At 42.5% G+C, this 15886-nt stretch overlaps 1 protein-coding gene and 2 pseudogenes across 1 annotated transcript; 1 reads left to right on the plus strand and 2 right to left on the minus strand.

Annotated features, from left to right (window-relative positions):
- Window positions 1-2377: 2377 nt before the first annotated feature.
- Window positions 2378-3122, minus strand: LOC148999872 (protein RESPONSE TO ABA AND SALT 1-like; annotated as a pseudogene).
- Window positions 3123-7105: 3983 nt separating this feature from the next.
- LOC148999873 (putative pectinesterase/pectinesterase inhibitor 51) lies at window positions 7106-9334 on the plus strand. The gene is made up of 2 exons (XM_089139994.1): window positions 7106-8069; window positions 8274-9334. The coding sequence occupies exons 1-2, from the start codon at window positions 7145-7147 to the stop codon at window positions 8957-8959; spliced, it is 1611 nt and encodes a 536-aa protein (XP_088996120.1). The 5' UTR covers window positions 7106-7144; the 3' UTR covers window positions 8960-9334.
- A 2593-nt stretch (window positions 9335-11927) lies between these two features.
- LOC148999874 (putative UDP-glucuronate:xylan alpha-glucuronosyltransferase 3 pseudogene) lies at window positions 11928-15571 on the minus strand (annotated as a pseudogene).
- Between the last annotated feature and the right edge of the window lie 315 nt (window positions 15572-15886).

The raw sequence follows: 15886 nt of genomic DNA on the forward strand, positions 1-15886 counted from the left end.
TGTACTACAAATTAGGAAAGAACAATGGCTGCCATATCTCAAACATGTATTCTCTTTGTCAATACTGGGTTGGTAGAGTGGTAAGATCCATACTTCTCAGTGGAGAGGTCATGGGTTTGACCCTTGTGGACGACAAAACTCTCTATGAGGATGTAATCGAGGTGCGTGCAAGCTGGCCCGGACGAACCTCAAACACACAAAAAAAAAACATGTTGTCACGACAAGCTCGGCCTCCTTGGCTACCCAGGAATCCTTGCTCACCCTTAAGGAAGACAGTTTGTCCTCCAACTCCTTAGAACATTGCTCGGATTTGGGCAGAGAAAAATGGTCTTCCCGAGTAGCTTCAATGCTTTGGCCAAGAGACTGAACCAAAGCACAAACCATCCTAAAATCAAGAAAATAAATGATCACATTTAAAATAACAAATACTCATCGCTAAACAAAGGATAATCACATACCTAACAGTGATACTGTGAGCTTGGAGACGACCAAACTCCCTTAAATAAGCCATATCAGTAGGAAGTAGAATACCGACCAGCCAATCAGTAGCAACTTGGGAGGTAGAGGAGCTGGTGAACACAGAAGAACTGCTATTCAATGGCCAGTCTGGTCGGAGAACATTTGATGGTTCCGACGAAGCCTTCATTTCCGTCGGTTGGTTTCCCTTAACCGGAACATCTTTCCCCAAAGAAGGATGAGGGTCAAAGACTGGACTTTTTTCAGAGGTGTTGCTCGGACCAAAAACTCTCTTAGATGGTCGGGGAGGAAGGTCAGAGGGTCTCTCTTTCCTAACCTTGGGGACGTTTTTCCCCTTAGAAGAAGAAGTTCGGCTGGAGTGACCTTTCTCTAGTTTGGTTGGGTGCTTCGATTCCACTTCCTTCAAGTCTTCAGTAGCAGTGGTAGCATCAAAGTCTTCTTCACCGAGCAACAGGTCACCTAATGTTGTTATAACCCTTAGACTCAAGTCACTGTAATCTAAGGGCTATAATAAATACATCATCTACGGTCAAAATTTGAAACTGCTATGATTCGAATCTAATGGAGTGTCAAGAAAGCAAATGGACGGTGGGAGATGAAAGGTTTTTTTTTTTATCATTATGATAGATATTAATGCGACCATGACAACTATGACACGTGTCAATCACGTACAAACTCGAAGGACATGCTTCGATATTCGCGCGTTAATGGCGGCTACTCATAAGTGGGACATTACAGTTTTCAAAAAGAGGACCTTGATTGGAACGACCAAATTCTCCAAGCACGAGAACAATATAATCCCTTGAGCCGAACACATAGTTCCCGTCCTCAATGAACTGGGGGGCTTATGTTAATGACTAAAATAGTTATTCTTTTCTAACTGGTCCGACCAGTGGGTTCAATACCAGTTGTCTCGACCATAGATATAGTGGTCGGTCCGACCATCGTATCAAGGGAGCTCGATATAAGTAAACTCCTATCGCCTATCAACTTCCTGGAAGGATAAGTTAGGTAAGGAACTCTTCATAGAGTTACTTTCCTAAGACAACTCTTCTTAGAGTTATATTCGAAGTCTAACTATAAATATCTAAAGCTATATAAGCACCTCAAGCAGATGTAAGAAAGTAAGTATTCATATTCTATGTGATCAATTACTGGAATTCTTTATTGAGTAGTTGTGATCATATCGCATTGGTACTGGCTTGCTCGTTGGAGACGTACCTCGACCACCCAAGGTCGAGCACGTGTTTTGCAGGAACGTGACAAGGAAGGACGAGCATGATGATTTCGTATCAACATGTAAAACCCAACATTTCTTAACGAAGAAGTTACAAATTTTTATATGCCCATCTCTTACTGGTTTAGTTATTGAAACCTTCATATGCCAAGCAAAAAGGGAAAAAAAATAAAAAAATCCCCATGCAATTTGCTTCTCTACACAACCAATAAAAATCTTTATATTTTAAAAAACAAATCATTAGATTCTATTTTATTCGTTCACAAATATCACTAACAAAATTCCGTTCGAGTCATCTCTCGGATCTATCAAAGCAGCGGGTGTTATACACACTTATTCACCATTTGGTGTTGCAGGAGAAATGAGAGAGACTTGTTTTGACAACAAAATTAAAAGAGTTCATACAACTGCTGGAAACCAGAGACGCCTTTTCACCATTTCTCCAGAAAGCAAAGCAAAACCTTCACACGTACGGTGCTTTATTCCATTCTAACTCATCATCACTACTTCACTTCCTAGACGCAGACACACATAATCAACTCTGCTGACCCTGAGATCGCCCATCACTACATACGTTACTTGTGCGTGTGTTGATGGTCTCTACACTTGTCTTCTCCGAAGAGAACAAAGGAAGAAAACCCATCAATCTCTCTGTCTCTCTGATTAGAAGTAATTCTGAGGATCTTGCCTCCGCCTTTCAGCTTCTCGCTCCCAACCCCATGCACGAACTCTTAGCTGAAGCTGAGCAAGAGCAGCTAAGACCTTCACAGACTGAAGTGGTTTAAGCAAATCAATAAGTCCTCTCGCAGTGGTTAGCCTCAGCAAGTCTGCATTCCCCACCAAACTCTGCATTTCCGAAGTCACCGTTTGAAGCACTTGCTCTGCATCTCTCCACACACCATTCACCAAACCCCTGCCTCTCCGTCTTATCACCTCAAAAATTGGTGGCGCCGCCACGGACTCTTGCACCCGAGCGAGCTCATCCCACAGTTAACTTCTCATGCATCTTTGTTTCTCTCCTCATTGAATCCAACAGCTGCTTTTGATCGTCTGACAAATCGTTAACCGAGTTTTCAGCGAGTCGAATCAGCATTCCTGGTTTGAACCCTGCCATCCAAAGCAAGGTTTGCTTGAAAGGGCTCAACCAGCTGGGCGAGGAGAGTACGAATACGTCAGCGATGCCCACTTTGGTTTTCTCTTCGAAGTAGTGCTGGTAGTGAGAGAGAACTCGAGACACAAGCTCTTTCAGCTCTTCGTCTCGAATTACACTATCACACTGCTGCTGGCTGTTCTGCGTAGAGAGCAGCTCGTCAAGGTAGTGCTCTTGATGTACCAGCCACCCTTGGTAGAGACTCTCTTTCACCGTCGGGTAGAGAGCTACAATCACGACCCTGTTGTGTTTCGCCATACCTGCATTGCATAGTTATACATATCAAGAAGGAAGGAGCTATGCATGCACCAACGGCTATATATACATAAAGCATAGACAACGCCAATTAAGATAAGGGAAGTGAGACAATTAATAGATAAAGAGTAGAAAAAGAAGGGGATAGATGGATAAGAGTCTATATGTGAACAGCTGCAAGCAGACCTGTGGGTCGACAAGCTAGAAAACGATCGAGAATTTGTTGCAGGTGTTGAGCCCTGGTGAAGATACGCTCAATTTTTTGCTCTCTAACTAGTGTTTCCTTCATGGGCGTGGGCAATTGCGATTGCTCGGATTCCTCTTTGTTGGGGTAATTGTATTACAAATTCTTCAAACACACAAAAATGAAATTGCAATACAATTGAGAGATGAAGATCTTTAGAGATAGGACGGAGTGCCTATTTCACATGGAAACGTGACCTGCTGTGCCGGACGAGGCTCAAAACTGAGCGTTGTAGTCCACGTTGACTCAGGGGAAGCTCATTCAGTTATGGGATGCGCTAAGGGCTCTTAAGGAGGAGAGATAGGGGCTAAACCCACCATCCCTAGCTGGAAAGTCTCATTGAGTTCCCAGCTCGGCCTACGCTACGATCGTCCCTCCAATCGGTTCAAAGCCGCAGATCAAGGTTGTTGTGCTTTCTCTTTGTCCAGAAGCCAGAAGACTAAGTAGTTGTAGTTGACGAGGTCAGGAGAGCTTGAAGTTGCAACCAAACGAACCACCGATCAATGAGGTTGGGTCACACCTTGAGTGTTTCTTTAAGATAATTGATGCACCCTACTACCAAGGGTTTTTCGCACCACCACCTCCAAAATAAAGCAACCTCCAACTAGAAGATGAGGTAGTTCTTCTAATCCCTTAAAGTAGCCAAAAGTTAGAGCACAACACTGAGACAAATTCAAAGAAAGAAATTAACTTTGTAACACAAATTATGCAAGTGTGAGGAGTGTTTCAATTACACACCACATGCAAGGAAATGTTGGGTTTATATAGGCTCAAACCACATCTCCTCATAAGGGGGATAATCAATTCTCCACTAATGGAGAATCAATGGGCTTGTCCCTCCTCCACTAATATGAATAAAACCCCTTGACCTAACCTCCTGACTACTTGGAGAAGTAACTCTCATATTCACTTCTTTGGAATGAATTAGATGTAATCCATTCAAAGGCCTTAACCCCACTCATGGTAATGGCCATGAATGGTCATGAAGTTGAAATGAGAATTGATGGTCAAGAGTTAGAATTTAAGTAAATTCCATCATTCAAGTAAACCCACCTCATCACCATGATCAAGACCTTTAAGACCCATGACCAATGTCATGAAGAGCCTCATAACCAAGGTCATGAAGGGTCTCCTTTACCCATGATGCCTTATTACCACCCTTATCTCATGGGTCCCACACACAAACAAAATAATTAAATAAAAGAAATGCAAAAACTAATTTTTGAAACTTAATATATAAATAATATAAATTTTTAATAAAAAACCTAACACTCTTTGTCCTCCTCGTATCCAATGGCACTTCGGCGACGACGTCGACCATGCACCTGTAACTCAAGTCTTTCATCAAGATAGAGAGAAAAAGTACGTACAAAAGCCGAGTAATCCCATGAGTCGCTAGTTTGGGAATCTCTAAAATCAGACAGTTGAGAAGCCGAGTTCCACGTCTGGTGGCGAAGAAGATCTCTACTAAATAATAAATAAAACAAATAAATAGATGCAGTAGGTAACAAGAAAATTGGAATAAAAACTTCCAATCAAGATCTAATTTTAGTAGTGATTCTCTCAATTGATCATTGACTTAAAAACAAAAACTTTAATTTCGGATAGATTGGATATGGTCATTGAGGATCAGTCCTTTAACAATCAATCTTTCCTTGCTTTCTTGATAACATTCGGATCCGTCATTTGAGTTATTCTTTAATTAATAAACATAACATTCGGATCTGTTCTTTGAGTTATGTCTATTAATCGCATCAAATATGAAAGACCCAATCCCTAGTCAATAAACCTGGAAAACCCTTATTTATTTAAATTAGGATATACATTCTCATAGCAAACTCTTTAGGGCATTGATTACCCATTCGAGGATGCTATTTGTCTTTTTTTTTTTTTTTTTGGGTAAGAATGCTATTTGTCACTTCTATGAGAATAATAAATAGTTATTCTAATTGATTAAGTATTGTATTAATCATAAAACAATAGATCTATTATCTAAGGATTAATCCAACACGTATTAATACTTGAGAATTATAAAAAATTTAATTATCTGAAGTCTTACAATTGGTGAAAATCAAAGTTCTATTAATCTTGATCGAAAGATGGAATTAGCTAGACATGGAAAAGAAGAATAAACAAATGAAAATAGAAAACATCGTACTGTTTTTCCTCAGAATTGTGGCTTCCTTTTGTTGTAGCTTGTAATGATAAATTTCTGACAATGCCTTCCTTCTTATAGAGGATCCTGCCAATTCTGTATCATTTCCAATTTTATCATTTTCATTGTTTGCTTTAGTAATGCAGTTATTCCCAATTCAGTTGTTTCATTTTTTTCTCTTGCCCATTTGATTGTTTTAGATCTTCCTCCTTGCTAATGCAGTGGTTTATAATTTAATCACTTTTCAATTCAGCTTCCTACTTAGATGTCCGATTGCAAGAGAAAACGAAATATTTGTTTGTTGAATTAAGACATTTCACGAAAATCCTTCTGATAAAAATGTGGCGATGTGATTTTAACCATTCATTTTATGGATTTGATATCCAAACGCTATAATCTGTCCATATCCAAATAAAACAACCAAATAATCTCATTAAAATACAAATGATTTGATATAATATTAATGCAATTAAGTGACCTATCATGCAAGCGTTTCAACTTGAAGGCAATATTGAAGATATCGGTTTTATTATTCAAAGGCCGGATGGTGAAGTGTCCGGAGCAATATATGAGTAGACTATTATTGGAGAAGCACTAGTTGGAGAAGTTTTGGCAATTAGAGCAACACCATTGGAATGTATTAATCGAGGCATTAAAAGGGTCCAAACATTATCTGATTGTGAAGTCGCGGTGCAGCTTATTGCAACCCAGAATTCTCGCTCTCCCATCTACAATTACAGGAATTATGTTTGATGATGAAGTCCTAAAAAAAACAGTTTTGTTGTTTTAACTTTATATTTTTATCTCCAGGGATACAAATGGGCCAGCTCATTTCCTAGCCTGAAAGACAATCACCTATCCATATTGATGTATGATTGAGTGGCCACATTCCTCTCTCGATTGTTAAGAGGTGTTATCTGTTTGGCCTCGGCCCCTTTGAATGAATGTCATTTCTACCTTTTTGTCGCATTGGCTTTGGGTTGTTGATGATGGTGTTGTTAATTTTTTTTTAGAAGACGGACGGTTAAAATCCAAATCTGGACAGACTGCTTAACGCAGCTAAGGTATACCTATACCTAAGGTATACCGTATACTCCAATGAAAGAGGAGTGGCCACGCCGTCGAAATCATCTAACCCTCGTTTCGAAGCCACATTGTGCATCTCGTGACTCCTACATTCACATTTTTATTTTTATTTATTTATTTACTTTTTTTTTTAAAAATGAGGTTCATTCGGCCAGCTTGGACGCACCACGATTACATCTTCAAGGTGTTTTTTATATAATTAATATCGACGGGACTTTGCCCCTAGGAGATTCGAACTCTAACTTCCTATATGGAAGCGCTGAGCTTTGCCAAATGAGCCACCCTCGAGGTTCCGACATTCACATTCGAATCACAGGTTTCCCGAATACCAATTGGTAGCGCTGTTGCTAATTCGATAACGGCAAAAAAAAAAAAAAAAAAACAGCTTTACTTTCCAAAACAATAATCCCACCACCATTCGCGGATTCCCATGCCTTCCCTTCAGTCTTCGGATATAAATTGATCTCCTCTCCTCTCATTTCATCATGCACAGAAGAAAAAGGCTTAAATCCTCAACCCCCCATTTTTCTCTATTTCGCCATGGCCTGCCTTATCTCCTTCCTCCTACTCCTCTTATTCGCCCTCTCCTCCTCGTCCTCCTCCTCCGACGAGATCATCCGCCAAGCCTGCAAGGCAACACGGTTTCCTGATTCATGCGAGGGCTCTTTGAGTCGGTCATCCAATCTGACCCAGAACGCGAAACCCATCGAGATCGTCCAAGCGGCCATATCCGTCTCGGCTCAGAATCTCAAGACGGCCCAGTCTATGGTGAAAACCATACTGGACGCCTCTTCCGACAACGTGAACCGCTCCAACGCGGCCAAGACCTGCCTCGAGGTTCTACACAACTCAGAGTACCGGATCTCATCGGCGGCTGGCGTTCTTCCACGTGGCAAGATCAAGGATGCGCGGGCTTGGATGAGCGCGGCCCTCGCTTACCACTACGATTGCTGGTCGGGTCTCAAGTACGTCAACGATACCCAAAGCGTCAACCAAACCATGGCGTTCATGGACTCGTTGATTGGGCTCACCAGCAACGCTCTCAGTATGATGATCTCCTACGACCTCTTCCAGGACAAGCTCGAGTCTTGGAAGCCTCCGATGACGGAGAGAGACGGTTTCTGGGAAGACGCTGCCGCTGGCGCTGCCGCTGGCGCTGCCGCTGCCGGCTTCCGTGGCGGTTTTCCTCGGGGTTCGTCGCCGGACCTTACCGTCTGTAAGGAGGCGAGTTCCGGCTGTTACAAGACGGTGCAGGCAGCGGTAGACGCCGCTCCCAGTAACCAAAGCCAGTTGGGTCGTAAGTTTGTAATCAGTATCAAGGCCGGTGTGTACGACGAGATCGTACGGGTCCCACTTGAGAAAAAGAATCTCGTCTTTGTAGGTGATGGTATGGGCAAAACCGTCATTACGGGCTCCTTGAACGCGGGCCTCACGAGCGTTACCACCTATAACACAGCAACCGTCGGTAAGTAAAAGTACTTTAGTTAGCGTTTCAGTTCACCTAACGGTGACCAGTGTTTCCCATGGGGCCCACTTCATGTTGGAGTTGTCGGATAGCCGCACTAACTGTGAATTCATTCAAATAACATGTTATATATTTATACATAAGGGGATCCTACACTACACGTCTACACCATGACCTCACGTGATGGTGAATTGATTGATGCAGGGGTTTTGGGCGATGGTTTTATGGCCCGGGACCTAACGATACAGAACACGGCCGGACCGGACGCTCATCAAGCCGTGGCATTGCGGTTGGACAGTGACCTGTCGATCTTGGAGAACTGTGAGCTCCTAGGCAACCAAGACACGCTCTATGCCCACTCATTGCGTCAGTATTACAAAGGTTGCCGCATCGAAGGCAACGTTGACTTCATCTTCGGCAACTCAGCCGCAGTGTTTGAGGATTCCGTCATCCTGGTCCGGCCTCGACAGGTCGAACCGGAGAAGGGTGAGACCAATGCGGTGACAGCCCATGGCCGGACCGACCCAGCCCAGTCCACGGGGTTCGTTTTCCAAAACTGCCTGGTGAATGGAACTGATGAATACATGAAGTTGTACTACAGTAATCCCACGGTCCATAAGAACTTCTTGGGGAGGCCATGGAAGGAGTATTCAAGAACAGTCTTCGTACGTTGTAATTTGGAAGCCCTGATTAACCCACAGGGCTGGTTGCCGTGGGACGGGGACTTTGCCCTGTCGACGCTCTATTACGGCGAGTTCCAGAATTCCGGTGCCGGTGCAAATGCGACAGGGAGGGTGAATTGGAGTAGTCAGATACCGGAGAAGCATGTCTCTGCGTATTCCCCACAAAAATTCATTCAAGGGGATGAGTGGATACCAACGAGTTCTTGATGAGAGAAAGGGAGAAAGGAAGGGGTATACGGTGCTCTACCGAGGAGAGCATTGTCAATGTGAAACAAGGAAAAACAGCACACCTCACACTCATCGTCAAGTAATTATCAAACTTAATGCTGGGGCTTGTCAACTTTCAGTTTTCAGATGCGTCCAATCCATTGGATTGAAACTGGCGTGGTCGCCTCCGATAAAGATATTACTGCTAGTGATGGGTAACGGGTGATTGATTGATTGTAAACAATTTTCATTAATTCTCATGATTTCCATGGGTATTGGGTGTCGTCGTCCCCTTCCGATACTTTTTTTATTTATTTATTTTGTAATTAAGTAAGTTTGTTATATTATTATCTCCTATTCTTTCTTTCTTTTTTTTTTTTTTTTTTTCAATCCCGGTTTTCAAAGCTTTGCCCTGACTAATCCGGTGTTCGATCCGAGTCGCACACTTGGCTGTGGTGGGTGAGTCTCCCAGCGGGGATTTTTTACATATAAAAGATTTCGATACGGGAATCTTGCTTAAGCGGACCAAGCTACTTACCACTTGGACCAACCCCCGTTGGTTACTATCTCCTATTCTATTCGATCAGCATTTTGTGTTCACGGGGAATTAAATTATTGGATTACAGTACAGTAGGAACAGTAGGCCTTCTAATGATTTAACAAAAAACTGTCCAAGCTGCTTGGTGGATTTTAGCGGAGGGAGGGAGAGAAGATGGTGTGTTTTGATTATGTGCACATTTTTTTTTTTTGGGTAAGTAGTACTTCATTCATTAAAGAAAGAAAAGTACAGACACCCAGCTGCATGAAAACACAAGGTTCACACCGAACCAAGGAGCGGAAAGCGACCAAATTGTCATACATGCAAAAGACAGGGTCATCTTGAGTAAGGGATGGGTCAAGCCCAATATACCCTTAGAAATAAAACTACAACAAATGCAGCACCAAATAAGCACCGGCACCCACAAAGGGGAACAAAAAACACGCCACAAAGGCGGACACATAACACGCCTCAAGGGCGGACACAAACACACAACACGCCTCAAGGGCGGACACAAAAGTCGTTTGGTTGTTGCAGTGGTAACATCAAAAGTGCGGAGGAGGGTTAAACCTGCCATCCGGCGTTGCCGTAAAGGCGTTCAAGCTTGCCGCAAAAAAACGGGTATCTCGATTTGGAGTTTATCGGCGGTGTGCACCAATGATCGCTGCAACCAAAGAAATTATTTGTTATTTAACAACTGAGGAAAGGGGAAAAAGGAAGTACTGCAACCAGGGAGAGGGAGCGGCCGGAAAAAGCAAACAGATCGAAGATCGGTCGCTGCAACCAGAGATTAGGATTTTTTTAAAAAATTTTTTTTTTATCCGAATGAAGTGGGTGATGAAAAGATAGAGAAAGAGAGATGGGAGAGAAAACTATGCTAGAGGCGATGAGACTAGGAAACAAAAAGGTGAGAAGAAACAAACAACTCAGATCTGTTTCTCCTAGCAGATGAGGAAGGAGAAGAAGGCGGAAAGAATAGGAGGGAGGTGAGCGGGAAACGCCGACTCAGAGGAAGCAGAAGATCGGCAGAGAGGCGGAGAGAGAGGGGTGCTGGTGGAGGAGGCGCACAAAAGAGGTGGAAAAGAGTGGTGGAGATGGAGAAAACGCAGAGAGGCGGCAGCGAAGGAGAGAGGAGGTGAGGGAGGAGAGTCGGAAGGGAGAAAATAAGGATAAAATCAGAGAAACGGAGAGAGGAAGAGAGTAGGTGAGGGATCCTGACGGTGAAGGGGTGGAGGTGGAGAGACAGAGAGTCTCTCCACCTCAAAGGGCGGCGGCTAGGGTTCCTCCCAAAATCGCAGAGACCAATGTGAAAATAAAACCTAACAATGATTGATTATGTGCACATGAGTCTTTGAACATCATAAAATGTCGGGAAATATAGGCGTACGTGCCCACCTTTTCCCATAAACAAAATAGGCACCTCACCCCACATTCACCGATGGATTCCCTCTAATGGAGGTGACCAATTCCAACAATCGAGTCTCCATACTGTTTCTTTCCATCACACCCACCCCCACATTCACCGCTTCTTTTCTTATAACGGAGTTGATCAGTTCCTGTAGGGATATCCACTGTTTCTTCTCTTTCCCCTCAATTTTCTTTTTCTTTTTTGGGTTACTGGGTGTTATGGGAGTGAGGTTTTCTTGGAAAACATATTGGTGTATCATAGCATTTAAAAGACGAATGCTCATCGAACAAGAGTTGTTGTTCTTGGGACGGACGGTACATCAATATTAGAGAAAAGAATTCCTTAATACCTTATAAAAGAATGAATTGCAGAAACTTAGAAACTTTTTTGACATGATACAAGATGATGGGAGAGTGGGGAGGGTTGACCTCTTGTGGCAATTCTATCGTATTGTTGATCAAATAAAAGATGTGATTTGCAAAAAAAATTTGAGTACGTGAGAGAATGCATGCAATATCCTAAACAGCTTGATGCGGATCAATTATACTTTTGGATCCAACTGAGCCTCCTCTCGTATCCGGGACAATGAGCCTTGCAAGAAAGGTTAGATGCGGGCTGGCTTGTATGCCGGGTAGCCGCCTCCGATGGCAAAGTCAGATGACGAATAGAGTGAGGTCTCATGCAAAAGCTACACAAGATTAAACTATCGGAGGGGTATGTCTATGCTTTTATATTGTAAGTGTTATCTTTTTATGTATTTGTTAAGTTAGCCCGACAAGGGCTATTGTTTCTCCTAGGATCATGCTTCCTTGTCGTTGGTCCCATTCAATCAGCTGCTGAGTTGATCTTCTATATCAAGGATGATTGCTATATATGTGGCGTATGTTACGCTTTTGGTCATGGATGATCGGCATCTGTCCCGACTAACTAGCATGTGGAACCCCATCCGGGTCAGACCCGATCGGGTAGGAATCTTCCGTATCACAGCCAGCCAAGAACTAGACGTGGTTAATTTACAGAGTTCAATTGGCTACCGTGGGTGTAGCCGGGGTGACAAAAGTCGAGTTGTCTGTCCAGTTTTTCTCACCCCAGTGCCATAGCATACTCTCCCAGAAGCAAAAATCCTTGAAGCATATTTTGAGACCGGGGGGGGGGGGGGGGGGGGGGGGGATCTTAGTCTTCCAATGCTCAGTGTAGTTTCCCTTCTCAGCTTGCCTCCTATCCCACTCCAGTCCAGCTTTCTGCTTGGACCTCAACAGGCGAAATTTCTGCAAGTTTTCTGGCATTGCATCATGAACCTTCCGCCATCGCTTGTGTGCAACATCAGATGCAAACTCCTGCAGTATGTGACTCCACGTTCCAGTTGCAGTCATAGTCACGAAAACATAGCCATGGCTTAAGACCCAGAAAATGGAGGACATACAAGATTGGGGGATCAGCTTCAAAAAGATGGGTCTTCATCTTTTTCTTCTCCTCCTCCTCATCATCTATCCAGAAATGCTTAAGGAAGTTCATGTGTTTTGGGATGCGGTGCCACCGCGTGAAAATTTCAAATTTCATTTGCGGGCGGAAAAAGGTGGGGGGAAAAGGGGGGAAAATCTGAAAAAGGTAAATACTTCCAAATCCTAAAAGTGGGCGGGGGGGAGACAAGGGTCCGAATCAAGGACCTGCGCACTTCCCACCCCATGCTTTTAAACCCCACATATTGGGGGATTTGAGAGTGGGAAAGAAAAGGGACCCACCCCATCACTCCACAAACCCTTCCCCTTTTCTCTCCTCACCCCACTACATGTGGACCCACATGTTTTTTTACCACCCCTTTTTTCCCACCCCACCTTTGCAAACAAACGCAGCCTTAGGTACCCCTGATCCCCACCATTGTAGGACTCAATCTCATTGATGTGATCCATGAGCAGATTGAACGTGCAATTTGATGGCTCAATGACCATTACACCAGAGTTGAACAGGGTGGCATTGTTTCCAGTTGCAGTGATCTCTGGCATCGCAAACAAGAAATCAATGTTCCTTAGTATAAGCAGATCTGCAGCATCAATGAATATGATCTTGTCATAGTCTGCGAGCTGCCATAGTCAAAACTTGCTGCAATTCCACTCATTGTACGTAGGCTTCAGGTTCTGCTTTTGGATTTCTGATCATTCATACTGACCCCTTTCTTAATATTTTTAGTAATTTAATGTTATCAGATGGATAAGTCAATTTATCACTTCGATTCTTTCCTCTTTCTATAGCGGCAAACTCTCTCTCTCTCTCACACACACAAACACACACAATCTAAGAAAATAAGAACATACTGCTGCTTTTGAAAAACACTAACCAAACTTGCACAGTACACATAGGCCCATGTACCCTTAAATATTTTTTGGAAAACACTAACCAAACTCGCTATAACGTTTTAGGATTTAAGTCAATTCAACCAAAGTATCAGAATATATTCAAATTTTAAACATAAGCCATTTGCATATATGAGAGCACTCACATCTTCCAAGGACATGGAAAACACATCATTTGTTTTACAAATATAGAACTCATACGGAAGATGAGGCACAGCTGCACAAATCCCTGATTCAAATCTCAGACTCGACTTCAAGGGCCATCAAGGCAGGTGAATGAGTATAAAATTTCACTGTCATCAAACTTTATAAATTATAATTAGAACTTAAAAGTATTTTTTTTTTCCGTTGATAGCTAGGCTCCAAGAAAATTTTGAACTCATTACCTCTTAATTATAATGTGTTGGCCTTTGCCAACAGAGCTACCTCTTGTGTTTAAGTATAGGCAAGGTGGGGGGAGGAACAGCCAGGAGGCTCAGAATCGAGACATCCTAGTGAGCATCAGGTTAAGTTGAGGTTTGCTGTTTGTTTCAACTTAAATATTAAGTTCATTACTACCAAGTTATTATAGTTTATTTATTTATAGATCTTAATCATTGTTAATAAGCTGGGTTTAGCCTGTAATCGCCATGTTGGCAAGATTTGGTTCTTGAAACCATGTAATATTTCTGCCATGCAGCCCCAGTATGTGGATGAGAAGGCCTCATATTCCCATCTTCATAAGTCAAGTTTCAATCCTCTTAGAGTTGTCCACATTGCAGAATAAAACATCAACAGTTCAGGACTACAAAGAGAGTGCATAGACATATATGGAAGGATATGTCATTACAAGGAGGGGGAAACAAATGAATCTGTGGCTGAATTTTGGCATGTGGTTGATCCAGATCGTTCACAAGATACCCAGCAGTTGGATTTATCTCATAACTCTTGCATGTGGTAGAGTGAAACTCATGGTTACAATGATTTGTCACTTTGCAGTGACAAGAAGATTTTCCCAAATTTATGTGAGAACTAATTACCCACAGAGGAGAGAAGAGACAACCTAGTCTACAATTCAATAATTTCTTGAGCATCAACATCTTCCTAGGTTTAAAATGATTTACTCATCCAAATATGTGCAAACCGAATGGCCAACTTTTTCATTTGTACTTGACCAAGACTTTGAAATTACCCAACTCTATTTTCTGTTGGAATGATACCGAAGACCTTGACCACCTTTTCTTCTCCTGCCCTTTTTCCCGCTCTATTTGGAGCTTAGCCCTTACTTCCATTTGGCTTAGATTGAGGCGTTTCTTTGGTTTTGCTCGAGTTTGGATTGGATCTTGATAAATGTCTCTGGCTCCTCGATTTGCAACTTTGTGGGTAAGCTCATTTTTTCTGTTACCCTCCACCATTTATGGTGGGAGCACAATATGAGAAGATGGACTTCCAAATCCCAATCTTGAGATTTGATTTGGAATGCCATCTATTTTGATGTTTCTTCTAGGCTTACATCCTCTTCCCATCCCCCTATTTTGGACTCTCCGATGAATAGGTTGATTGTTAGTTTCTGAAATTTAGTCTCCTCTTTCCAGTCACCCTCTTAATTGGCTGCTGTCTGGCCCCCCGCCCAAAAAAAAAAAATCTTTATTTATTAAAAAAAAAAAACATTTCGGGCTTTGGAGTAAAAAAATAAAATAAAATCAGGCAGGTTATAAAACCTAATTTTGTTAATAAGTAATTTAGAAAGTGCCACTCTGTTTCAAGCAGGGTTCAAGATAGGGGACTGTTTAAGAGTAGATTTTCAGAAGTCAGCAACTCATTGGAGAAAGGATCTATTACAATGCTTGATTATTCTTAAGTATTGACTACCTCTTTCACTAAATGATACAGGAGTCAACTCCTAGGACTGCAACTTTCAAAGTCCATAGAATTGGAAGTCCAATGACCCAGGCACTTGTCTCAGCACAGTTCGAGACTAGATTTGTTGCTGTGGGAAACTGGGAATTGGATTCTACTCAGGCAGAGTGAAAAGTAAAATCAGGAGTCTAGACTGTGACAAAGACAAACTGTTTGGCACTAAATGATAAAGCACCAAAATAACTACTAGATTTCTTGCGGCAGGGAAGCTTGACAGCAATGAGATCAAGCCGTATATTCTTGGGAACCTTGGGTTCAGGTAGAGATGGACAAACAGGAACTTCTGATTCTTCTTCCTCATCTATCCATTCTGGGTATAAGGTCTCCCAAGTAACACTCTTCCCGACATGATCCATGTTCACAACAACATGCTCAGCCCCAGCCCCAGGTAGTGAAGAATCAAAATGTGTTGACATTAAAAAATGAATCTACCAATAGTTGGATGATCAGAATCACTCAATCCTACTATCGAAACCCTAGTCGTGCGTATTGGTGTGCATTGACCAATCTACTGAGGAAAAAGCCTCCACACATTGTACCGATTGGTCAATACACTACATGTGACAAATCAGATAAATCAACAAAGCATACTGACTGTTTGACGGAGGAAAACATAAGTCGATATTCGTCTTCTCCCTTTACCTTACCCGCACGTATGAACCCTATCCGTTTTCTCTGATAGAATGACGCGAAGATCTCTGCAACTCATCTTCTCTAGGTTCGGACATTAG

Source organism: Hakea prostrata, chromosome 11 (genome assembly GCF_041222555.1).
Source record: "Hakea prostrata isolate BN-2017 chromosome 11, UWA_Hpros_2, whole genome shotgun sequence".
Lineage (NCBI taxonomy): Eukaryota > Viridiplantae > Streptophyta > Magnoliopsida > Proteales > Proteaceae > Hakea > Hakea prostrata.